The following is a 26,737-nucleotide window of genomic DNA, read 5'->3' on the forward strand; positions in this document are numbered from 1 at the left end:
CGTAGGCCCGCCTCCTCTCCACTCTGATTGGTTACGCTGTGGCGAAGCGGAGGGGTTGCGTTCGGTTTGAAATTTGAAAATATCTTCAGCTCGCGCGCCGCTGCAGTTAGTTAGCTGGTGCTCGGTTTGCAGTAGGGACGTATTAATGCAGAGCGAATAAGATAGGAGACGGTTTGTTTTTAGGTGTAATTCAGTAGCAGGACGTTTGCACGCTCTGAAGCGGCAACTTTGCGTTTAATTTACCCAAATAATTCGACTTTGAAAGGCAAACACGAGCGCCTGAGGTGGTTAAAATGGCCACGGCGGAAGGACCACTGAAGGTAAAAAACCGTTAGTTACAGTTTATATGCAGAGTGTCATGGTGGATTTATCGGGTATAAGTGTTTTAGTTTGGGAGTTAAAAACTTATTTCAGAAATATCTATTTTACCCCACACGAGCTCTCTCTCTCTGTGTGTGTGTGTGTGTGTGCGCGTGCTGCACTAGCATAAATTCCTTTCCGACACAATGGCACTGAATTGAAGGGAATCGACTTTAGCATCATTACTAAAAATTTTACTAGAACTTTCTGTGCTAGTTTATATGGAAAGTTCAGTATTCAGATCCTCCATTAGATAAACATAAGGTTTGCTAGCGTTTCTGTTCACTTAACACGTCAATTAAACTTTAAGTATAATAATGACGTCACGAACATAGTAAAGCTAGCACTTTGGGGCGCTATGCTGAAACTCAGGGAGAGGGAACATGATCACATGATGTGTTTCTGAAACCTACAACATTCAATAAAAATAAAGACATAGAAGAACCATCAGTGGGCCCTTGAGCAAGGCCCTTAGCCCTCCCTGCTCCAGGGGTGCTGTATCATGGCTGACCCTTCGCTCTGACCCCAACCTCCAAGGATGGGATATGCGAAGAAAGAATTTCACTGTGCAGTAATGCATATGTGGCAAATAAAGGCCATTTCTATTGGTGGAATGATGTGATGAAGCAGAGTTGATTTTATTTTTTTCAGAAGAAAGTGACTTTAACAGTCCATGTGGTGCAGTTGCTCTTGTAGCAGATTTCTAATGTGTCTCCTCTCAATCTTCTCAGTCTTTGTTCGAGAACAAGGCCCTGAGCAAGCCAAAGAAGGATGAGAAGCGTCTCTCCGTGGAGCGCATCTACCAGAAGAAGACTCAGCTGGAGCACATCCTGCTCCGGCCGGACACCTACATCGGCTCTGTGGAGCCCGTCACACAGGTACGTGTTCTTGTATAGTTGGAAGTCTCTCTCTCTTTCATGCAAACGCATGCACATCTGCCTCAAGGAGGATCTCCATACATGATGGTAACGTTTTTGTGGAAGTATGTTGTACATCTGTGTTACTAAATACTCATGTCTCCTATTTTCTTGTCATTTTTTTTTTATAGCAAATGTGGGTGTTTGATGAAGGGGTCGGGTTGAACTGCAGGGACATCACGTTTGTCCCCGGCCTCTACAAGATCTTCGACGAGATCCTAGGTGCGTCTGGGTGTGAACCTTGATTACTGAAGTGACATGCTGTGTACTTCATGCTGTCTCTGTATCATGCAACGCGCTAGTCTCTGTCATTGATTTAGTGTCATTTTATTTTAGTTTCTGCTCCATCATTACATGTGAAGCACTTGTTATGGCTTGCCTAGCCGTAACTATATACAATATATACATACTTTTCATGTAGTGGTTTATTTGTTGGCTGTTGTAGTAAATAATCCCTGAAGTGTTTTTCATTAAAAAATAAAAAAAAATACAGGGCCTGTTATACTTGGCCTGAAAGTTTGTGATGATGTGATGGTCTTTTGATCTTGGTGGAAATATAATTACACGTTGCTTTATTGTGTTTTGTTTGTGTTTTTCTTGCAATTTTTTTAAATTCAGTTTTATTTAATTTCCAGTCAATGCTGCAGATAACAAGCAGAGAGATAGCAGCATGAACTGCATCAAGATCACCATTGACCCGTGAGTGTCGTAATCTTCTTTAAATGTTTATGGGGTGATAAATTTAAAATAAAAAAAAATGTACCATTATGATCTGTTTTTGCCCCACGCCAGAGAGAACAACGCCATCAGCATCTGGAACAACGGGAAGGGCATTCCTGTGGTGGAGCACAAAGTGGAGAAGGTGTATGTGCCGGCACTCATCTTCGGCCAGCTGCTCACCTCCAGCAACTACGATGACGACCAAAAGAAGGTCACAGGTACGATGCAGATCTTGCCTGAAAAGTCATGCCCTGGTGCTGTGAGATGTGCTTTATTCTTATGGATTGCTCTTTTATTTTTCCCCCTTCTTCCCTTTCTCCACTAGGTGGTCGTAATGGATATGGTGCCAAGCTGTGCAACATCTTCAGCACAAAGTTCACTGTGGAGACGGCATGCAAGGAGTCCAAGCAGTGTTTCAAGCAGGTCTGAATCTCGGGGTGTTTATGTAGCTTTTCAATGATAGAATTTAAAACACTTGGAGGAATGCTTTCATGGGAAAACATCTCAAATTTTATTTTACAATTACTGCATGAAAATGTTTTATTCTTCACTTAACATTATATATGTCAAACACTGTGTATGTGTATTTATAAATTATTATTAAATATTAGGACTGTTCCGTAAAGATGCAGTTTGAATTAATTATTTGAAATGTTCTACTCTGCAGACGTGGTTCAACAACATGGGTCGTGCAGACGAGGCCAAAATCAAGCCCTTCAGTGGTGAAGACTTCACATGCATCTCCTTCCAGCCTGATTTGTCCAAATTCAAGATGGTGTCTCTGGACCGTGACACGGTGGCGCTGCTGACAAGGCGCGCGTACGACATTGCCGGCTCTAGCAAAGGTGTCAAGGTGTATCTCAATGGCACCAAGTTGCCTGTAAGTGCTCTCCCTCTCCTACTCTGCTTTTGTGCCTTCTGAAATACCTCAACCAGTTCACTGAGACTTAATGTTAAGTTTTAATTGTGCGTTTCAGGTGAGTGGGTTCCGCAGCTATGTGGACCTGTATGTGAAGGACAGAACGGACGAGACGGGCTCTCCCCTTACTGTAGTGCACGAGATAGTGAACCCGCGTTGGGAGGTCTGTCTCGCCATGAGCGAGAAGGGCTTCCAGCAAGTCAGCTTCGTCAACAGCATTGCCACCACCAAGGTGCACACACCCTCTGCAATGTACAACTTACATGAAAGTCTGTCATGAATTATAAAAGTTAGCTCCTAGCTGCTTGAACAGTCTTGTGGCTGTTTAGCAAAAGTTGTTGTCTAATTTCAGCTAACTAACTAGCCTAGCTTGCTCTCTATATTAGAACTGTTAAAAATCTGTGTTTGTACTTCAGGGTGGCAGACACACAGACTATGTGGCTGACCAGATCGTGTCCAAGATGATTGAGGTGGTGAAGAAAAAGAACAAAGGTGGTGTGGTGGTCAAGCCCTTCCAGGTAACTCAAGACACATGCTGTTCTGAACGAACTGAATGTATTAACTTGTGCTGAGTGCCTTTTCCTCAAACACTGAGCTTTACCTGTGTGTGTCTTTCAGGTGAAGAACCACATGTGGCTATTTGTGAACTGCCTGATTGAGAACCCCAGCTTTGACTCGCAGACCAAAGAGAACATGACATTGCAGCAGAAGAGCTTTGGCTCCACCTGTACACTCAGTGAGAAGTTCATCAAACAGGTCTTGCTCTCTTTCTCTCTCTCTCTAACACACAAAATTATATCGGACATTACTAGACCCAAGCTTCAATATAAATGTGTGTGTTAGTAAACACGTTTGTGTGTTTTCTCTATTCACAGGCAAACAGCTGTGGCATTGTGGAGAGCGTGATGAACTGGGTGAAGTTTAAGGCTCAGACTCAGCTCAATAAGAAGTGCTCAGCTGTCAAACACTCCAAGATCAAGGGCGTACCCAAGCTGGACGATGCTAACGACGCTGGTACGGGCACCATCTTAGAACTACATTAGAATCATTTAGCACTGACCATCTTAGAACTACATTAGAATCATTTAGCAGTGACAGACTTCATTACAAAGTATCTTACATTAGCTGGAGTGAGTAACCAAAGCACTGGACTGTGCAGCATGCAGGAGATTTTACTCTCTCTACAGGTTGGCCAATACACTTATGAATCATCTATGCCTGTATGTGTAGAATCATAACCTTGCAGATGTGTCAGTTGAAATTGAATTTGTTACAAGCTTAAATGCTTTTGCGTTGTGTGTATGTTTAGGTGGTAAGAACTCTGCCGGCTGCACTCTCATCCTCACCGAAGGAGACTCGGCCAAGACCCTGGCCGTGTCTGGACTCGGCGTGGTGGGCCGTGACCGCTATGGTGTTTTCCCCTTGCGTGGAAAAATGCTCAACGTGCGGGAGGCTTCTCACAAACAGGTGTGAATACACACGTACTCAGTTGTGTGCTGAAACCTCTTCACACAAAATATTCTGTCATTAAATATGAAAATGGTTGTACTTATGCATTCAGTTGCACGATCATTGTGTGTGTTTAAGATCATGGAGAATGCCGAGATCAATAACATCATCAAGATCCTGGGTCTGCAGTACAGGAAGAACTACAGTGACCCCGAATCACTCAAGACGCTGCGCTATGGCAAGCTCATGATAATGACAGATCAGGTTAGCCATGAACTTTATTTCACTTACTGACCGAGTATAATGTTCTGATTTTTATAACACGTGGTTTTTCACCTTTTTCAGGATCAGGATGGCTCCCACATCAAAGGGCTGCTCATCAACTTCATCCACCACAACTGGCCCTCGCTGCTGCACCACAACTTCCTTGAGGAGTTCATTACGCCCATCATCAAGGTGTGTTAAATTTTCACAAGCTTTAGAAATCTTATTGTTATACAGTACTAAGTCCTGCATGCTAATCAATTACAGAAATTGTGTGAGCCTCAAAATGTACAGTTTTAATAATCTATAACATGCAAATATACACCCAAACCATCATACCCATACGTGTTTGTCTCTCTCCAGGCATCGAATAAGAAGCAGTCGCTCTCCTTTTATAGTATCCCAGAGTTCACAGAGTGGAAAGAGAAGCAGAGCAACCTGAAATCATGGAAGATCAAGTACTACAAAGGTTTGTCCCTAAAAACCTGTGGTAGTCCAGCGCTAAATGTAAGCAGCAAGTCTTTACTCCATATGAGTTCTGCACATGCTGAGGTGACAGGGTCATGATTGAATCTTGGTGATGGGTCTGAATTTACTGTTAATTCTTATTCTTATTTACTCCTCTTCCTATCAAAATCCAACACCGGTTTTACATCACATGGTAATCTGGCCACCTTTAACTTTTGCTTAAGGTTTCCCATAAGAGATTACAAATTGAGGAGAAGGTTTTTTCAAAAAGCCACAAGTTTCTTGAACAGATGATTGTACTTGATCTGACCTGGTTTGTGATGGTTGTTCCCCTCCAGGTTTGGGTACCAGCACAGCCCTGGAGGCTAAAGAGTATTTTTCGGACATGGCGAGACATCGCATCCCGTTTAAATACTCTGGATCTGCCGATGACGAGGCGATCACCCTTGTAATCACTCTTTTTTTCTTCTTCTTCTTCTTTGTTTGTTTGTTTTTTAAATATACAAATGTTTTCAGAAATGACTGGTATATAAACTGCAGTTTTACAGAAATATTTGTGTATAAACTGACACTCAAAACATTATTTCTCATTTATTTATTTTTGCTCTGCCTCTAGGCCTTTAGTAAGAAGAAAGTTGAAGAGAGAAAGGAGTGGCTCACAAGCTTTATGATCAACAGGAGACAGCGCCGGGAGCATAACTTGCCCGAGGTTAGAATGGCAATGATTAGATGTAAGGATTTGATTTAACTTTGTAAAAATGCAAATTTTGTAATTCTGGTGTGTTTGTATGACCACAGGAGTATCTGTACGGAAAAGAGACCAAATCACTCACCTACCATGACTTTGTCAACAAGGAGCTGGTGCTTTACTCCAACTCGGACAACGAACGATCTATCCCATGTCTGGTGGACGGTGAGATGCTTATATTTCATAGAAGTACACCTTGAGGGGGGAAAAAGCCACCGTGAGATTGTGTGCTAGTACTGTCAGTTCAGATAAAACAGCATTGACATGCTCTAGTCTAGGCAGGTGGGTGGAGCTTTGTGGCAGATGTTGCAGAGGTCACCCATAATCTCCTTTTGACAAGTCTTTCACTGTGTTTGCATGAACCTGTTGCTTACATGCACTCATGTTTAGTGTAAATTTCAGTGTTTTTTCTTTTCTTTTCAAAATGGGCAGTTGATAAATAACTCTTGTTTGTGTGTCAGGTCTGAAGCCGGGACAGAGGAAGGTAGTGTTCTGCTGCCTGAAACGAAACGATAAGCGTGAGGTGAAAGTGGCCCAGCTCGCTGGTTCTGTAGCTGAGATGTCTGCTTATCACCATGGAGAGGTGAACTAATTTTTCTTCTGTGTTCTATAAGTCTGCCCTATAACTTTACTAACTGCAGAATTCTGTAACTCTGGACTGTATATTACTAACTATAATATCTAGGTTGCAGGTTTATAAATAAACAGTAAAAAGCTGATTTGCGTGTGTTTTAGGTTTCACTGATGATGACCATCGTGGGCCTGGCACAGAACTTTGTGGGCAGCAACAATCTCAACCTACTGCAGCCTCTGGGGCAGTTCGGTACACGCCTTCACGGTGGAAAAGACTCGGCCAGCCCCAGATACATCTTCACCATGCTCAGGTACGCACACTACGTTTATGATGGTATTCTAGCTGCATATCTGCTGTTGGGTTGAACAGGTATTGAACGAAGTTGTGTGGATTTCAAAATTAGTTCACTCAAATTTAATTAAGGTCTGAGCATGACTCAAATAGATAAATAGGCTAATTTATTTTATTTATTAAATATTTTTTGTTCATGCCCTACTTATCTCTCTCTCTCGCTCGCTCTCTCTAGTCCTTTGGCTCGGCTCCTTTTCCCTGCTGTGGATGACAACCTGCTCAAGTACAACTACGATGACAACATGCGTGTTGAGCCAGAGTGGTATGTTCCCATCATCCCACTCGTACTGGTTAACGGCTCTGATGGCATTGGCACAGGCTGGGCTAGTCGAATCCCCAACTATGACGTGCGTGAAATTGTCAGCAACATCCACCGTATGCTCGAAGGCCAGGAGCCTCTGCCCATGGTTAGTTACAGGACAGTGTCTGAGTGTGTTGTCTGTAAGACAGAAAAAAAATCTAATTTCTCTGTTAGGAGGTTAACAGCCAGTGATTAGTGGCTTGGTGTCAAACTGTTGATCCTGCTAATTTTCCTTTCAGTATTTAAAATGGCCTATGAATTGCATAAAGTAACGAAAGGGAATATATATGTTTTGTTTTACAGTTGCCTAGTTATAAAGGCTTTAAAGGAACCATTGAGGAGCTGACCACCAACCAGTATATGAACAGTGGTGAGGTGGCTATTATTGACTCCACCACCATTGAGATCTCTGAGTTGCCTGTGAAAACCTGGACTCAGGTCAGTAGTCTTGTGCCATCTTATTGTCCACTACTCTTGGTCATTTGTCTTTCTTTTCCATTCACCAAGATCTTTGTAGTCCCTCCCTATGGATTTGCCATAAATCATACTACAGCATCACAGATTCCATGCAGCTATGCTGTCAGATGTGCAAGGGAACCCGTATAAGGATTTTGTACTAATATTTTCTCCGATTTTCATTACTAGTTTGTGTCTAAATGTTCAATTAGTTAATTCCATGATGCTGTGGTTTTTAGGTTAGACAATCATATGAAATGTTCAGTGCTGTAACACACCTAATTTATACACAGGAATCATTCGTATATACTCACTACATAGTGTAACACATGGTGTATTCCCAGATGAAGCAACTCTCATAGAACTCCTAGAACTTGTTGGAAGCTTGTATGAGACCTGGCAGCACTCTTGCTATAGCTGACTAAAATAGAGATTTTCTGATTTTAAACTCGGCTTTTAATCATGTGTATTTTACTTTAAATGCATGCACAGTAGGATCATTAAATTGTGTTTTCTTTAGACTTACAAGGAAAACGTGCTGGAGGTGATGCTGAACGGCTCTGAAAAGGTGCCTGCTCTGATCACGGATTATAAAGAGTACCACACGGACACCACTGTGCGCTTCGTGGTCAAAATGACTGAGGAGAGGCTGCGGGAGGCTGAGGCTGCGGGGTTACACAAAGTCTTCAAGCTCCAGAACCCACTCACTTGCAACTCCATGGTAAAGTCAGGACACATTAACCACTGTTCACATATGTGATTAGCCCATGAGTGGTTGGCAATGTTGACTGTCGTTCTGAACCTCCTGCTTCATCTACAGGTGCTGTTTGACCATGTGGGCAGCCTGAAGAAGTATGAGACTGTGCAGGACGTCATGAAGGACTTCTTTGAGCTTCGTAAGAAATACTATGTGCTAAGGAAGGACTGGCTTCTCGGAATGCTGGGAGCTGAAAGCGCCAAGCTCTCCAACCAGGCACGCTTCATTTTGGAGAAGATCGAGGGCAAGCTCGTCATTGGTGAGATTCAAACTGTCCTCTTTCTCAGACAACATTCTGTGTTAAAGTGCTAAGTTATTGTGGTGGTGTTTTTTTTGCTTATTTATTTACGTATTTCAGAGAACAAACCCAAGAAGGAGCTGATTCGCATGCTGCAGGAGATGGGTTATGACTCAGATCCTGTTAAGGCCTGGAAAGAATCTCAGGAGAAGGTACTCTAACAAAGGATATGACATGAAACAAGCCTTGATATTTCCTCTGTTCTGCATGCATGAGCTGTATACATCTGTGTGTTTCTTTCCAGGACATGACAGAAGAGGGAGATGATGAAGATGAGGAAAGAGAAAAAGAGGAAGAGACCTCGGGACCTGACTATAATTATCTCCTGAGCATGCCCATGTGGTTCCTCACTAAAGAGAAGAAAGATGAGCTGTGCAAGCAAAGAGATGATAAGGTAACTATGACATGAACAATAAAAATTTAAACACGATGTGAGCCATCAGCTAAACAGGATCATGTGGGTATTTATTTATTTATTTATTTTTAATTATGTTTTTGGTTATAGATGAACGAGCTGAGTATATTGAAGAGGAAGTCTCCTACAGATCTGTGGAAGGAGGATCTCGCTGCCTTTACTGAGGAGCTGGAAGTAAGCCTGAATTTCTGCCTTTCAGAGACCTGATGAAAAGCATACAGATGAAAAATGCTATGTTTCCTTTTATAATGCCATTTATGGCTTGTGAAGGTACCTAAATGTTATAAATAATGAATAAAATACTTGTGCCTTTTACGATCTTGAAGTTGATTATTTTTCAACAAAGGAACATCCTCCTAAGTGTTTTTCCTCTCTTTCATAATTGCAGTTTTTTTAATTGATGTAATTGGTGTTATTTTGCTGCAGCGTGTGGAGCAGGCTGAGCGAGCTGCCCATAGCTCAGTCACACAGATCAAAATGAAAGGAGGCAGATCCAAGGTGGTGAAGGTGAAAGACGAGACCATGCCCACCCCCCAGGGCCGTCGGGTTATTCCGCGCATCACCAGTGCTATGAAGGTCCAGGCTGTCAAAAAGGGCGGAGCCAAGAAGGGCAAACTCAAGGTGTGTCTGTGAACACAGTTTTTTACTTTCCTGTGTGTGTGTGTGTGTGTGTCTCTCTAAACCTCTGTGTTTCTGCAGTCCGAGAGTGATGGCAGCGTGGTGATGAAGATGGAGTTTGGCGATGAGGATGAGGAAGCAGGAGACTCTCCAGAGATTGGACTCGCTGCTCGTCTGACCAAAAAGGTCAAGAAGGAGCCCAAAGATAAAGGTACTGAAAGAAAATGTATTAATATATTAGAATCTGTTCATCTGGAATCATGTAATGCACTGGTCTTATTAACCTGCGGTTCCATGACCTCTGAGGTGTGTTCTTTCTTTTTTAGGTTCTAAGTCAGGGAAGCAGACCACACTGCAGTTTAAACCCGTCAAGAAGAAGAAACAGCTGTCGTCTGACGAGGAGGAGAGCGGAGAAGAAGATTCCGGCACGCCTGGAAGTGCAGGCGACATGGCTCCCAGAGAGCGGCATGTCAGAAAAGCTAATGGTAAGCAAGGTTCAACACCCTGTTATGGTCCAGAGTGGTCTGAAGGTGTTGATCAATTTTCTATAACATCAGCTCTGACAATAGTGTAGCTTTATATTTTTGTGATTGTTTTAATGTGTTAGTTTTACTCTAGTAAAAGCTCATTCACGGTGACTGGTTCAGTGATTAAAGGTATATAAATGTTGATGTGGAAATATTTTCTAAAAACTCAAATTTGCACCTTGCTGTTTCTGAGTAATGTTACTTTTTGCACCTGTTTCTAGCTACTTAAAACATAAGTGAGAACAGGAACTGACTTTTAACATTCTATAAAATTATTAAATGATTAACTCTTAAATTCCAGTACCCAAGTGTGTTTCTTTTCTGTTAAATATATCTGAATTTGTCTTTCAGCCATGGTGAAGTACTGCCTATCTGAGAGTGAGGATGAATCTGGAAACTGGGAGAGTTTGGGCAAAAAGAAAGCTCCAGTAATTGTTTCCGATGATGACGAAGATGACATGTTTGTCCCAGAACCCAGTGCTCTAACTGAGAGTGAGCAGGACTCACCTGCCCCGCCTCCACCGTGAGTCTTCATCCTCGTGTTCATTTCATCAGCAAGTTGTGCATGAATTATGTAGTAATGGAGTGGAAGAAAGATTGAAATCTCTAGACATGTCTGCAACCATTCCCTCAGTTATGATCTCCCTAAATGTCTCTTACAGGAAAAAAACTGTGAAAAAAACCAAGGAGGACAAATTGGACAAAGACACATTGGCAGTGAAGAGCATGCTCACCTGTAAGAAGTCTGATGAGTTGGATATTATATATTAGTCAGAATTGTTACTGATGAAAAGTTACTAATGTCTACATGTGTGTGCATGCAGCTGAAAGCACTGCTTCTAAACCTCCACCCAAGCCCAAAGAGAAAGTGGTGAAGAAAGCAGCTGATGGTCCTGCAAAGAAACCTGTGGCGAAGAAGACCACCACTGCCCCCAAAAAGAAAGCGACAGGTATGTTAGAGGTGTTACTGTTTACTGTAGACTCTTCTATTGGGGGAAAATGTGTCTTCAGCATCAGCAACATCTTGACGCAACTTTAAAATATCAATGATTGTGAATGGGCTGTTGCTATGGAAACGATGGTATTAGTGAGCATGTTAGGATGATCCTGTGATTTGCATTACTCTTGTTAGAATTTAACAGAGCTGTGATATAAAATATTCAGAGGAGCGTCCTTACATCATTCACATGGATCTTTTTATTTCCTGACTGATAAGATGTTGGTATAGCAATATAAACTTCATTAACATGCTGGCTGTTTGTATTCTGTAGATGTCAAGCAGCCATCCATCCTCGACGCACTGTCCAAACCTTCCACCGCTAAAAAGAGCACAGCCAAGAAACAGGCCACGTCCAGTGAATCCGACAACTCTGCCCCTGCACCAGCCAAAAAAGCAGCAGCGCGTAAAAGGAAAGTGGTCATGAGCAGCGACGATTCAGACAGCGACTCGGACGGAGGAAACCTCATGGCCCGCCTCAAAAGTAAAGCTGCAGTCACAGGAAAGGTACGTCTCGATCACACTAAACTTCACTGAGCGCGTTTTCATTTTATTTATTTTTTTTATCTTATTTATTTGTCTGGTCCAATATATGTAACAGATTTTCAAACTTCCAACATACACAAATATACAAAGGCTGAAGAGGATGTATAGTAGGGTTGGGCAATATGATGGATCATGGTCGTGATAAAACATTTATTTATTTTAAAACTAGGGAATAGATGTTAGTTTTGTTGTGCTCTTGTTTCATAACTGAATTGCTTTTGAGTAACGGAGTAACTGTTCCAGGCTAATCAGCTGAGATGAGAAAAAGAAAAATAATATAAAACTAAACATAACATTTCTACATATACTGTAGGAGCCAAATATTATTCTGCATTGTGATTTCTACCGCTGTTACTTAAAATAAATGAATAAACAGCTCACTGTACATTTTAAGAACCCCCGATGCAGCTGACCCAAAGATCTTGTTATTTTTGCTGTGTTTAGAAAAGTAAGGCAGACGACGACAGCTTTTCTTTGGAATTGACTTCCCCCGCTGTGGCACCCAGAAAGAAAACGGCACGCAGCACAAAACCAGTCACCTACACACTGGACTCGGATTCAGACGATGACTTTTAAAGCCAGCGTTGTACATATGTTTTAAAACTTGCATTCAGTTATAGGTCCTTTTAGCTTTTAACGATCACACTTCGAAGCTTGGAAAGAAATATTGATGTGGAAGTGTTCGAGAATCTATTTGTCTGTGTTGTAAATATTTTCTATTATCTTTTTCTACTGATTTTTTCAAAAATAAACTTTGTCAATTCAGGTTCTTGACTTGCGTTATCAGTAAATGGTTTCCTGTTTATTTGTTTGTTTATTTATTTTTAACCTTAATACCTTATTTTGGGCGATAGGGTTCCTAGGTAAGTAAGGACTTTTATGCTACTTTTTTCTAGGATTTTTTTTTTAATGTAGGCTTCCTGCACTATGAGGGATCAACTGCTCAGTACTAACATTACAGTCTACTTTTATTCTTTTCAATATCAGTTTTGCATAAAGTCATTACCACAAATGGTGCACTACTTCCAAACTGGTGAAGTTAGGAATAAAAGCCCCATGTGATCACTGGTTTCAGTAAAATCATGCGAGACTGGGTGGTGAGAGAAAGTTCCTGATGTCACACCAAAGACCCTGGCTGCTTTATATCCCCCTTACCCCACTGCAGTGTTCTAACATGACAGTTTAATTTTAGATCATTAAAATCACATCATTCATTTAATCCATTTGTAGCTTTATTGAGTGAGTAAATATTGTTTAATACTTTCAGATTGGTTCATATACTGAAGGTTTGTAAACACAATTTACAGTATATGTGTGACTTGTTTAAATTCTGTAGCATATACACTTACTGTCTACTTCATGAACATGCAGGATTAATGCATAAAATCATGCAGATATATAAATCCAGAGCTTCAGTTAATGTTCACATCAAACATCAGTGACTGATGAAATACTCAATGGCTGTTTAGATAACTGCATGAATGTGCAAGTGTACCTGTGTTCCTTATAAAGTGGATGAGTTTCTCAGCAGCATTCACAAATTCATATACAGATGTGTTCACTTCAACAACATGATCCTCACACAATCAGTTCTCCAAGGCTCTTGCTTTTGATACTGGATTTCCTTGAGCCTGTGCTCCCTCTTGATTTACCGATCCTTCCAGAGAACTGCAGCACGTCCTTGGTTCTGCCTAACTTCACTCTACTGGCTTGGTTCTTCTCACGCTTACTCGAGTACCTCTTACTAATCTCTTCTTGGAATTCAATATCTTCCTTTACCAAGGACTCGATCCCCTCAGAGCTTTTCATGAACCACTTGAAGATGATGTGAACGAATTCGGCCAGGCTGGAGACAGCCGAGAGTATTCCGATGACGAAGTAGAAGAGCAGGAAGACTGTCTTCTCCATAGGTCTGGAGGTGAAACAGTCCACGGTGTGAGGACAAGGGAAGCGACTGCAGGGGAACTGAGCCTCGACATGAAAACCGTACAGCTTCCACTGTCCGATCAGGAACCCCACCTCAGACAACATCCGGAAAGCCACATTGACTAGATAGAGACGCTTGAGATGGAAATCCCGCTTTGCTTCCAGACTGCTGATTGTCGAGTCTTGCGGCAGGACCTGGTGCTTCTTGTGGTGGTGCATGGCATACATGAGGAAGACTAGAGCAGGGGTAGAGATGAGCACAATGTGGAAGACCCAGAAGCGATACTGGGAGATGGGGAAGGCATGGTCATAGCAAACTTGCTTGCATCCTGGCTGCAACGTGTTGCAAGAAAACTCCTCTTGTTCATCATCAAACATGTCGCTGGCCACTGTACCGAGTATCAGCATCCTGAAGACCAGCATGAGGAGCAGCCAGAGACGGCCCAACATGGGTGAGTGCGCCTGCAGTGACCCAAACAGTTCACTGAGAAAACCCCAGTCAGCCATGGTAGAGGGTGGAAACGAACAAGGGCAATGTTTTTTAGGATTTTACCACGATTTATGAGTCTGTAGTGCAGGTTACCAGCTTGTTTTCCTCAAGGTCTGCCACAAATGAAATGAAGTGATGCCGTCACAACGAGGATCCATGTAGTCCTGTTAAGCCTTCCAGAGGTAAGAAGTAACTTTGTCAGGGACGATATTCCAAAAAATATACCTCAAACTCCAAGTTTCCAAGAGTGGTCTCCTAAACACACCAGCACGGTCATATTTCTTGCATACTTCTATATTCCAGTAGTAAGACTGGACATAACCGGCTGGTCATGGTTGTTTTTCCAAACCGAATCTTGTGAAAAGGAAGATGGAAGTCGGCTTTGATGTTTGGAGCAAGACCTAAGTGAAGTGGCATGGAAATAGCGGTCATATCCTTATCAGCATTAGCAAAGTGTTTAAACAAAGCTTGTGTTTATATTGCTTGATGAGAACATGGGTGGCTAATGGCAGGAAAGTGTGGCTGAGAGGATTTACTAAAAGGGGGCGAGTTTGCCACATTCTAAGATTTAAGATATTTCTGAAACATTTAGAGAATGCTTTTGATGTAAGCAGATCCTACTATTGGTTTAAAAAAAAAAAAGAAAAAAGGATATCACAGGCTCGTCTCATCACAGGCTTATCTAATCTAATCACAGGCTCATCACAGGCTTATCTAATCTAATCACAGGCTCATCACAGGCTTATCTAATCTAATCACAGGCTCATCACAGGCTTATCTAATCTAATCACAGGCTCATCACAGGCTTATCTCATCTCATCACAGGCTCATCACAGGCTTATCTCATCTCATCACAGGCTTATCTCATCTCATCACAGGCTCATCACAGGCTTATCTCATCTCATCACAGGCTCATCACAGGCTTATCTCATCTCAGGCTTATCTCATCACAGGCTTATCTCATCTCATCACAGGCTCATCACAGGCTTATCTCATCTCATCACAGGCTCATCACAGGCTTATCTCATCTCAGTCTCATTTCATCTCATCACAGGCTTATCTCATCTCATCACAGGCTCATCACAGCTCAGCTCATCTCATCACAGGCTTATCTCATCTCATCACAGGCTCATCACAGGCTTATCTCATCTCATCACAGGCTCATCACAGGCTTATCTCATCTCATCACAGGCTCATCACAGCTCATCTCATCTCATCACAGGCTTATCTCATCTCATCACAGGCTTATCTCATCTTAGGCTCATCTCATCACAGGCTCATCACAGGCTTATCTCATCTCAGGCTCATCTCATCTCATCACAGGCTCATCACAGGCTTATCTCATCTCATCACAGGCTCATCACAGGCTCATCACAGGCTTATCTCATCTCATCACAGGCTCATCACAGGCTTATCTCATCTCATCACAGGCTCATCACAGCTCATCTCATCACAGGCTTATCTCATCTCATCACAGGCTCATCACAGGCTTATCTCAGGTTCATCTCATCACAGGCTCATCACAGGCTTATCTCATCTCAGGCTCATCTCATCACAGGCTCATCTCATCACAGGCTCATCTCATCACAGGCTCATCTCATCACAGGCTCATCTCATCTCATCACAGGCTCATCACAGGCTTATCTCATCTCAGGCTCATATCTTATCACAGGCTTATCTCATCTCATCACAGGCTTATCTCATCTCATCACAGGCTCATTACAGGCTTATCTCATCTCAGGCTCATCTCATCACAGGCTTATCTCAGGCTCATCTCATCTCATCACAGGCTCATCACAGGCTTCTCATCTCATCACAGGCTCATCACAGGCTTATCTCATCTCAGGCTCATCTCATCACAGGCTCATCACAGGCTTATCTCATCTCAGGCTCATCTCATCTCATCACAGGCTTATCTCATCTCAGGCTTATCTCATCTCAGGCTCATCTCATCTTATCACAGGCTTATCTCATCTCATCACAGGCTAATCTCATCTCATCACAGGCTCATCACAGGCTCATCTCATCTCATCACAGGCTCATCACAGGCTTATCTCAGGCTCATCTCATCTTATCACAGGCTTATCTCATCTAATCACAGGCTCATCACAGGCTTATCTCATCTCAGGCTCATCTCATCACAGGCTCATCACAGGCTCATCTCATCTCAGGCTCATCTCATCTCATCTCATCACAGGCTCATCTCATCTTATCACAGGCTTATCTCATCTAATCACAGGCTCATCACAGGCTTATCTCATCTCAGGCTCATCTCATCACAGGCTCATCACAGGCTTATCTCATCTCAGGCTCATTTCATCTCATCTCATCACAGGCTCATCTCATCTCATCACAGGCTTATCTCATCTCAGGCTCATCTCATCACAGGCTCATCTCATCACAGGCTCATCTCATCTCATCACAGGCTCATCACAGGCTTATCTCATCTCAGGCTCATCTCATCTTATCACAGGCTTATCTCATCTCATCACAGGCTTATCTCATCTCATCACAGGCTCATCACAGGCTTATCTCATCTCAGGCTCATCTCATCTCATCACAGGCTTATCTCAGGCTCATCTCATCTCATCACAGGCTCATCACAGGCTTCTCATCTCATCACAGGCTCATCACAGGCTTATCTCATCTCAGGCTCATCTCATCACAGGCTCATCACAGGCTTATCTCATCTCAGGCTCATCTCATCTCATCACAGGCTTATCTCATCTCAGGCTTATCTCATCTCAGGCTCATCTCATCTCATCACAGGCTCATCTCATCTCATCACAGGCTAATCTCATCTCATCACAGGCTCATCACAGGCTTATCTCATCTCATCACAGGCTCATATCATCTCATCACAGGCTCATCTCAGGCTCATCTCATCTCAGGCTCACCTAGTCTTTACAACTGTCCAGTCTCAGATTCCTGTTCTTGCCTAAAAGTAGAGAAAACCCAAAGTACTGGTCTGCTGTCAGCTTCAGTATTAGAAGTAAACTCCTGAGGTGTTTTTTCCCGCTCATTACAGTTGATTCAGTCTGACCGTTTCTCACTCAACTTCTCAGAAATGTTTATTTTTTCGCCATGCTCATTTACTACTCTCTTCCCAACTTTCCAGTAATATGTGTTCTACAGTGATGGTTATTTACATTTAGTTGAATGCCATCTTTTATATAGTGCAGCTGAAATTCTGTAATGTACCACAAGGTGGCAGAATTGTTTCAGCTTTGACTGAAAAGGTCACTACTATAAACACTCAATCTTTCTTGGTTAAAAGCAGAAAAAAAAAATGGTGTATATCCTGATACAATGGACCCAGCTTTTAAAAGAAACATTGCTTTGAGCAAAATAGTTGTCTTGTTTGTTGTCCTCCTGGTGTTTCAGTGCTGCAAATTATGCTAAAATAGAAACCGTGCTGCTGTCAGAACTGAGATCAGCACCTCCTGTTTCTGCCAGAGCGTGATTGGAAAGCTGAATTTAGGTTGCTGTGATGGTTATATATATATATAATGTGGGCTAATTCACTGCTTAAGAAGGTTGAAATGAAACAAAAAAAGAAAGTGGGACTGGGACTTGCACTCACACACACACACACACACACACACACACATCTCCCTCAGGGTAGCAGCAGTGCACATGCACACTGAGGCCTTGTTCTCCTTTGATCTGCATGGAAGAGGAATTATAGATGCCTTTTATGTAACTGTTCTTCTGCCCAATGTGGAAAAAAATATTATCAGCTCAAGTTTTTCTCTCTTTCGCTCTGTTCTCCCCCTTCACGGTCTCTTAAATCCGTGCGGGCTTGTTGCAGTGTCTGCTGGAGAATTTAGGTCATCCTATCATCGAGTGATTCCCTTCACGGAAGAGAGAAGGAGTGCTTTCACTCTCACTCTTTTTTCCCACAGTGGTTTTCCTAGTTCATTCCCTCTTGGGTCTTCATGCAGGCTTTCTCGAGCTTTTCGCCTTTCTTGCGTCCTGCCTGCGAGGCAATGTGGAAAATTCAGAGAAGAACCATTTTCAGACATGAAGAGTGCGCATCCTTACCTCAGTGCATGTGTTAGTCTGTCTGTTTGTGTATGCAGGCTCCTGTCCTTTGCACTGTAAAGCATCTTCTAATATGATCTGACAGAGTGAAATGCCAGTATACCATTAGTGTGTGTGTGTGTGTGTGTTTGCACACACCAGGCTTGTAATGAATGAACTCAGTTTTCAGTTCTATTTGGATAAAGAACAGCTACTCATATGTTTGGTTGTTAGCATACAGTATGAAAGCAAGAGGATGATTACATCCAGAGTGACTTTGCTCCAGGATATACAGGTTGTGGGGTTTGGGCTTGTTGCATTACAGATACTGAGCTTCAGACCAGATGGCGTACAGTCAATCTTTATTCTTTGCCAAGAGAAAGAACAATGCGGGAATAGAAAAGGTTGCCGTAAAGTCAGTAATGTGTAACAAGAATATAAGGACATGAGATAATCATTTATATGGATCAATATCTTAACCACAGACAAAGCACTTTTCCCTCCCCAGTCGAAGGAAAACCATAAACCAACACCAGTCTCAGTCGTACATCGCCTACAAATATCCCAACCTCAGAAGAATCATCATCTAAAATATCCACATCGCAGGAGTTTTGGTCACTAAGATACCCTGACAACAAGAGAATCATCGTCTACATTTCTGCAACCACAGAAGAGTATTATTTTAAATACCCTAACCACAGGGGTAATCTAAAATTCCCAGAGTGTAGAAGTCAGAGTCATCCCTCTGAAATACTCTGACCTCAGGAGAAAGCTCCAAAATATCCCAATTGCAGGAGAATCAGCTTGTAAAATATCTCCAGAGAAGATTCCACCATCATCTCAAATGCCCCTAAAACTATTTTAACCTCAACCTGCCTTAAAACCCCAGTCGCAGGAGAATCCTCTCCCCTAAAATGCCCCATATTCAGGAGAATTGTACTTGAGAATACATTACGTGGCTTAAAAGATGGACAGCTGACAATTCATTCACAAAGGCACAAACATTTTCACACGTATTCCTGGTGCAAACTGGTGTTCCGGTGCGTCCTAGATCTGTTCAGGGAGGCTGTGTGCAGGCCACTCATGTTCTTTCACACCAAACTAATATCTTTATAGCTCTTCCACTGAGTGTGTGCATTATCAGCTGGAAAAGTTTTGGGCTAGCTCCAGTGAAAGGAAATCTAAAGGCATTCTAGACAACTGTGTTTCCAAATTTGTTTCAGGGAAAGACCGTCATGGGGGTGTTGTAGTCATGTGTCCACATACTTTTGGCCGTATTGTGTTTCCTGAGCTCAGGAGACTAATCGCTTAAAAAACCCCAACCTCAGGTAAACCCTCCCTCCTCTTTATTTTAGAAGAATCGACCTCCTAAATACCCCGACCTGAAGAATCATCCTTTCTGTACGTACGTTTTGGAGTCGAAGCCATTCCAGGCCGAGTTTCTCGGTGCATGAACAGGTGAGTCAGTGACGAGTGGTGGAGTGACGGCTGGTTCTCCAGAGGGAGCCAGGAGAGCACAGCTTGACAGCTGAGCCTGAAGCCCCCCCTCCCTGGATAACCTTTACAGCGGGACCTGCCTGTCAGGCAGGAGCTCTTCGTCATCTGTTGCCCTTTTTCCCCAGAGTGCTGCCAAATCTGATGTGACATGAGCGGAAGGGAGGAGGAGAAAGGAGGCCAAGGTGTTGTTCTGCACCATCCCGAAGCGACGCTATTATGCATTTACATGCTAGCATCCCAAACTGCTGTACGATATGGATCTCTGATCAGCGGGTGATCGGTATGTTGCCCATATTCGCACACAAATCCTGGCAGGAGATGTCTGGATCAGATCAGACTTTGATAGATAGCCAAGAAGTTGGACAGATCCACTGTCTGTCATCTGAAAAGATCAAGTAAAGAGGGGAAATGTTTGGGGAAGGTCTTGGAAACAGAGGGAGACATTTCATCCGCCTCTGTCTGGGCTTGTGATACTCTATCAAAAAACTCTCATTTCCTGCTGGCTCTTGTTGTTTCTACACTAAATGTGAGCATTTAATGGAGAACAAGGAAGGAAACTGGGCCAGGCTTCTGTCGTTAGAGAGAGAGAGAGTAAGAACTGATGTCCACTTTTCCCAAAACTTCTTTCTTGTACTACATTTTCCCCTTCTCAACTTACATTCATCTACGGAGCAAGCTGTCTAGGAACAGCTCCGCAATTTTTTTTTCACTCCTGCTGTCTTGTTCCCATTGGCTCGTTTCTTGTTTTTGTGCCAAAGGTCAGATTCTGCAGCTTTTTAACAGCAGCTGCTGCTTTTGGTTTCTGGTTATATGATGATATTGGAGTTTCTGTGTTTAGAGATGTGTGGTGGTTGACCACTTCCTCTTTGTAAAGCTGCACTCTTCACTCGTACTTCACCACCGCTACACAAACTCGCTGCTGATCTACCGCATGTCGATGAGCTCCCTGGTTATATTGGGATAACTTAAGGGCACGAGTAAATGATATAGGAGAATATGTAGTAGAGGTGTGAATGTTAAAAGACGATGCTGTTCTTTCGAGTAGACGTCAAACCCCAGACATTATAGAGCTACTTTTCTCTGGGAATCCCAAAGCTTTACCTTTTAGGTCAGGTTACTGAAAGTTTCAGATCTTTTCCCAGTGTCTGTTTGGATTTCCTCCAGGTTCTCTCATTTCCTACTAGCTCCCAAAAACATTCCACTAGGTGATTAAACTATTCTAAACTCCCTCTAGGTATAAAGGAGTGTGTGAGAGTGTGTCTGTGGTGCTAGTCAGTGCACTGGTATCCCATGAAGGGTGTAACTTGTCCAAATGGAAGTTGCTTCTCTATTTCCACAAGTGAAAAACGTCCGTTATTGAGTGATGTGCGGTGGAGGTTGTAAATATCTTAATCCAAAATATATTATAAAAATGAAGCAATACAAGATTATACAGCAAGTACTACTTGTACACTCAGAGGAAGGTGCCGTCTGTCCACATACATGATGCTCACAGATGCCTACTATTGGCTAGTGCTGGGGTGAGTGGCAATGGAAAGAGTGTTTAGCCCCTCCCACTCAGAGGGCAACTTGGCTCCCGAATGGCCAATCAGGCATAACATTATGAGCAGTGAGAGTTGAAGTGAATAACACTGATTATCTCAGCATCATGGCCCCTGTTATATTAGGCAGCAAGTGAACATTTTTTCCTCAAAGTTGATGTGTTAGAAGCAGGAAAAATGGACAAGCGTAAGGATTTGAGTGAGTCTGACCAAGGGCCAAATTGTGATGGCTAGACGACTGGATCAGAGCATCTCCAAAACTGCAGCTCTTGTGGGGTGTTCCCGGTCTGCAGTGGTCAGTATCTATCAAAAGTGGTCCAAGGAAGGAACAGTGGTGAACCGGAGACAGGGTCACGGGCGGCCAAGGCTCATTGATGCACGTGGGGAGCGAAGGCTGGCCCGTGTGATCCGATCCAACAGACGAGGTACTGTTGCTCAGATTGCTGAAGAATTTAATGCTGGTTCTGATAGAAAGGTGTCAGAATACACAGTTCATGGCGGGTCAGGGCTGTTTTGGCAGCAAACACAATATTAGGCATGTGGTCATTATATGTTCTGCCTGATTGGTGTATATATATATATATATATATATATATATATATATTTATTATATCAGTGTTATAAGAGGACTTCTTCAGGTCCATCTCAGGAGATGTGGATTTTTAATACACAAGCAGAGCACGTTTTTCACCTCGGAGCAAATTGAATATTTGTATGGAAGCCTTGAGGTATAGCACATCCATTACTGTCACCTGTCCTCCACTGACCACCTGCTGAGAGCTAAAGTGCTGAACATCCCTCATTTCTCTCTCGCACTAATGTGTAACAGACACAATTTTCCACCGTTTAGCTTGCTACACCCTAACCCCCCCAACCAGTGTCAGGGGCCTGCCTTCATGTAGAAGACGCAGACTTTTGAGTCATGACAGGAAGTCAACAAAAACATATTTAGAACGGAAAGGAAACAGCAGGACAGCAAGAAAGAGCAGACAAGAACCTTGTTCATCTGACTGCATTTGTTCCATAACCTGTGTGTGTGTGTGTGTGTACCTTCATAACAAACTGCTTCGGAAATAAAATAGTGTGTTTTGCCGTTAGAGTAAAATAATCAACGATGGGGCGGGGCAGTGAAGCAGCATTATAACAGCAAGTGTGTAATTCCTCTTGTACAACACCAGTTTACAGACATGTATATCATTTATCCAGTTTATTTATTAAAGAGTGATGTACTTTTTTTCCATTTCTAGTTACACTGATCAATTGATCAATATTTCCATGAAGAGAACTTTATGGAAAGCGATTTCACAAAATCTTCAAGCATCATCATTTAATCTTGCACAAGCATGCGTATCTAGTGTGTGTGTGTGTGTGTGTAGGATTGTAGGGATTGTAAACGTCTGTCTCTCTCTTTTACAATGTCTGTGCATTGCCCCCCCCCCTTTACCCCGCTTCCTGTTGCGTTGGCTAGACACCTTTGACAGATTTACAACTTTGGGGTCAAAGTTTAGTGACAGAGACGAATAAATCACACACACACACACACATGTTGTCCCCCCTCCAGCCGCCCCACCTGATTGGAATCCATGCTTCCCCTGGCATCACACACATGCACACACCGCTCTGAACACCCTTTCAAGTGTAATATGAGTTACCCTAGGAGGGAAGTGTGAGGGAGAGGAGAGGGAGGTGCTGGAGTGGGCAGAGTTTCATCAGTCTTGTGGTCAGAGAAAAGAATGTGGGACATTGTTCCTGAACCATAAAGACCGGTGGTTTGGGTTTCACTCATTCTCTAGGTTTATCACACTCTCTGTTGCTCTATCTTTCCTAACTCTCTCTCTCTCTCTCTCTGTCTTTCACTATGCTTGTCCCTTCTTTTCTATCTCTCTAATGCAGTGTCTCTTTCTTCCTCTCTCTTGGTCCAGCAGTCTCTCATCTTTCTCTTTCTCTTTGTCTCGCTATATCTGTCTGTCTTTTGTTCTATCTTAGTGTCTCTCTCGCTCTCTCTTTCACTCTCTCCCACAGACGAATGCTGAAAACATGCGGTCTCATTCTGATGCCATGCACTCATCCATCTCTCTCGTTCCTTTTCTCTCCTCCTTTCTACAAGTCTGTGGCTTTTCACCACACCTACAGGGTATCAGTGTCAAAGAACGTGTGCATGCTGAGGTGAACACCAGCAGTGCTCTCTCACTCTGTATCCCATTCTCTGTATCACTCTCTCTCTGTATCACTCTTTCTCTCTCTCTGTCTCTCTTAGACTGTTTTAGACTTTGGAGTGCACACACAGCAGAATAGGATGCGTCTGCCTTCGCTGTCCATCTTTATAATGAGACGCAGGTGGTAATGTGAGTGATATGCTTTACATAAAGTGCAGTGAAGGAAAGCAGAGAGAGGCTTTAAAGCGCATACATGAAGCTTAAAGGCCTTGTGTGTGATGCAGCTTACCTAAAGTGCACACTGGAAAGCACAAGGCTTTGTGGGATACATTTCACTTAAAAGCATGAGCTGAATGTGTGCACGCTGTGGACGTCCTCGAAGCAGCACATTGTGAATGTTTCTATAGACCACTTATATTGACTGATTCTGACACAGAAACAACATAATGAACCAAAACATGCATAAGGGTGTGTGTGTGTGTGAGAGAGAGAGAGAGAGAGAGAGAGAGAAATGATTGATTATATGTGTGTGTATCATTTGGCATCCAGCAGCCAGCGTGAGTTATCAGTCAAGCAGAAGAACATCTGAACTTTTTATTTCTGAAATGTATGTCTGAGCTGCATACTAATCTCTCTCTCTCTATCTCTCTCTCTCTCTCTCTCTCTCTCTCTCACACACACACACACACACTTTCACACACATCTTTTCCTGATGGATGCTCCTGTCTTGGCTGTTGGATTTTCTGCCCCACCAGATTCCTCGCTTTTAAACAAAGACAGAAGAAAACACTGTGTGTGTGTGTGTGTTTGTGTGTGCATAAAGAGCTGGAAAAGAGAGTAGATAGGACAAGGGGACAATGATGAAGGTGCTGATGGATGGCGTAGACAGAATAAGAGGAGAGGTGGAGAGAAGGAGCATCATCGTTACTGTGGCTCGACTCGCAGCATTAAACTTTAAAAGGTCCCCCGCTGACATGTAACACTGCCGTGTGCGTGTGTGTGTGTGTGTGTGTGTGTGTGGACACGTGTGGGTGAGGATGTATAAAAGTAGGGCATGGGTTTAGGATAGAACTGTAGCATTCTAATGTAGCATTCTTTCCATTCTAATAGGAAGACCTACCTGCCCCTGTGGTCTGGTCTAAACTGAACACAGACCTTATATCTTTTAAATATAATTGTGTTTAAATATTTCCCTAGGCTAAATAGAATTAATATCTCCTGCCAGATTTGTGAAAATTCCACTAATTTACTTCGTAGACATTTATATACGGCAAGAGAATTCCATTAAATAGCATCAGCTACCACAGACACACTACTCATGAGGGGCGCCATTACTTTTGTTCTTGTGGAATGGCTACGAATCGATGCTGTTTCGCAAAATGTTTCGTTGAAATAAGTGAATTATACTTGAAATCACAATATCTCACTGGAATTTAGATACAAAAATCTTGATTTAAAAAAATCCAGATCAATCATGTCAGAACTTTTTCTTCCACTCGATGTGAAAATACGATGTTTTAAAAATGACGTAGAAAACAGAAATATTTCCTATTTTAAATTCAGGATTGCTCCATGAACCTTCACATAGCCGGAAAGGTTTTTCAGACGGAGACGCGTCCTGTTCACCCGGAGTCGTCTTCCTCTGATCGCTGAATTTAGTGTAGGAAATTAACACCCATCGGTCTTCTGAGAAAGATCTCCACTCCTCATCATTATGCACAGCTGGAAGTGAGTGATGGCTGGAGTCGTGATGAAGAAACGGGACATTAGCCGTGTGTCTGATCTCATTCACTTCCCCATGACCCTGTGATGATGGAGATTAGCATGCGAGCCATTAACTCGCTGTATCCAGAGCAATCCGGCGTAGCATCCACGCCTCCTAACAGTCCACTAACAGACAGAACAGACTGATTTTCTCAAGCAAAATTCTTAGAGTTCAACTATAAAAAAAAAATTGGGAAATTATTGGCGTTATAATTTTCCCGTTTCAAGGTTACTAGTAAAAAAACAATTCATTATTTTGTAACAGGGATCAAATCGGTTATTTTCCTTCTTGTATTTATGCTTGTGTGTTCTTGAACTGAATGGTTTCCCCAGTTTTTCACAGATTTTCTTTCTTTATGCGCCGTAGCTTTTGAGATTTGAGCTTTGTGGATGTTGAGTTTAAAAATGTCCGTCGTTTAACTAACAGTGAATTGACTATCTTTGGTATTCTGTTGTCTTTCGTAATCCTACAAGATGGGAAGAAAAAGCTCTAAAACACTGGAGCTCATTCATGCAGGACACAGCAGCAACAACATCTCTCTCTTTCCCCTTGTATGTAAATTTGCCTGTTATCGTTTCATCATTTCCTCCACACGGTCACTAGACCACATAAATCTCCATGTGTTCCATATATTCTCTCTCTCTCTCTCTCTCTCTCTCTCTCTCTCTCTCTCTCTCTCTCTAGATCAACCCCTCCCATCCTGGACTGTAGGAGATCCATCCTTCTCACTTTCCCACGTCTCCTTGTGTCCTCCTCCCATCTTTTTTTTTTTAAATGCTCATCTCATCCTTCCTTCCCTCCCTCCCTCCGTCCCTGCGGAGAGAAATTCCAGAGGCTCGTCTTTTGGGCTGTGAACAATCCCGTCACGTCTTGGCAGTGGTGAGATCTGTAGCAGGAGGCTGATAGGTTACGATGCGGCGGAGTGCAGAAATTCGTCCTGTGTTAAAATGATGACAACGATTTTCCTTGTAGTACTTCTTTCTCCCAGTATGTTCAAATGACTTGCGATTCACTCGCAGATGCTATCGGATTAGCCACGAGGCAGCGCCATCTGCCAGCCCCAGGAGGAGCCGAGACATGGATTTAGTGGAAGGATTAGTGATGTACCACTAGGCCAACACACCATGTTCCCTCACTGTGTCCACATCCCACACTGGAATCCAGGAAGTAAAGCTGCAGAGTCGTTAGGAAGTCTACAAACCAGTGTACAGTCCATTACACCACAGCGCTGATTCATTCTGGATTCTGATTGGTCAGAAAGTGTCGATTCATTTTCTATTACAGTAGCGCAACTGAAGATCAGAGGTTTATATTACATTCTGATAAAGGAGTCTCCAGTGTCAGTGGTTTCCACTTTTTTAGCTGTTCGTTTATATATCCATCCATCCATCCATCTTTATTCCTAATTAGGGTCACGGAGATCTGCTGAAGCCTATCCCAGATTGGGACATTGGGCAAAAGGCAGGGGTACACCCTGGACAGGTCACCAGTCCATAGTCCATTACTCCTATGGGCAATTTAGAATTACCAATCCACCTAATGTACATGTTTTTGGACTGTGGGAGGAAACTGGAGTACCCGGAGTAAACCCACGCAGGCACGGGGAGAACATGCAAACTGCAAAACTCCACACAGAAAGCCCGGGATTCGAACC

General features: G+C 42.8%; 2 protein-coding genes across 2 annotated transcripts; one reads left to right on the forward strand and one right to left on the reverse strand.

Annotated features, from left to right (window-relative positions):
* The first annotated feature begins 70 nt into the window (after window positions 1-70).
* Window positions 71-12,451, forward strand: top2a (DNA topoisomerase II alpha). Its single transcript, XM_058407193.1, has 35 exons — window positions 71-320; window positions 1,092-1,238; window positions 1,409-1,499; window positions 1,913-1,976; window positions 2,070-2,215; window positions 2,323-2,420; window positions 2,665-2,877; window positions 2,975-3,148; window positions 3,333-3,434; window positions 3,535-3,672; window positions 3,792-3,930; window positions 4,226-4,383; window positions 4,504-4,629; window positions 4,711-4,821; window positions 4,993-5,098; window positions 5,436-5,545; window positions 5,714-5,806; window positions 5,896-6,010; window positions 6,307-6,428; window positions 6,581-6,729; window positions 6,946-7,177; window positions 7,375-7,509; window positions 8,048-8,248; window positions 8,348-8,543; window positions 8,643-8,734; window positions 8,827-8,976; window positions 9,088-9,171; window positions 9,424-9,618; window positions 9,697-9,826; window positions 9,942-10,100; window positions 10,494-10,665; window positions 10,805-10,878; window positions 10,967-11,092; window positions 11,414-11,646; window positions 12,130-12,451. The coding sequence occupies exons 1-35, from the start codon at window positions 294-296 to the stop codon at window positions 12,259-12,261; spliced, it is 4,740 nt and encodes a 1,579-aa protein (XP_058263176.1). The 5' UTR covers window positions 71-293; the 3' UTR covers window positions 12,262-12,451.
* Window positions 12,452-13,263: 812 nt separating this feature from the next.
* LOC131363659 (gap junction delta-3 protein-like) lies at window positions 13,264-14,118 on the reverse strand. Its single transcript, XM_058406395.1, has one exon. It carries the CDS (start codon window positions 14,116-14,118, stop codon window positions 13,264-13,266), a length of 855 nt encoding a protein of 284 aa, XP_058262378.1.
* Between the last annotated feature and the right edge of the window lie 12,619 nt (window positions 14,119-26,737).

This window comes from Hemibagrus wyckioides, linkage group LG13 (genome assembly GCF_019097595.1).
Source record: "Hemibagrus wyckioides isolate EC202008001 linkage group LG13, SWU_Hwy_1.0, whole genome shotgun sequence".
Lineage (NCBI taxonomy): Eukaryota > Metazoa > Chordata > Actinopteri > Siluriformes > Bagridae > Hemibagrus > Hemibagrus wyckioides.

What these genes read in the sequence shown, in the direction of transcription:
- top2a (XM_058407193.1), top strand. Translation starts at nt 294, where the DNA reads ATGGCCACGGCGGAAGGACCACTGAAG. An exon ending in CTGTGGAGCCCGTCACACAG is followed by an intron (nt 1,239 to 1,408) that starts GTACGTGTTCTT and finishes TTTTTTTTATAG; the next exon opens with CAAATGTGGGTGTTTGATGA. An exon ending in ATGACGAGGCGATCACCCTT is followed by an intron (nt 5,546 to 5,713) that starts GTAATCACTCTT and finishes CTCTGCCTCTAG; the next exon opens with GCCTTTAGTAAGAAGAAAGT.
- LOC131363659 (XM_058406395.1), bottom strand. Translation starts at nt 14,118, where the DNA reads ATGGCTGACTGGGGTTTTCTCAGTGAACTGTTTGGGTCACTGCAGGCG.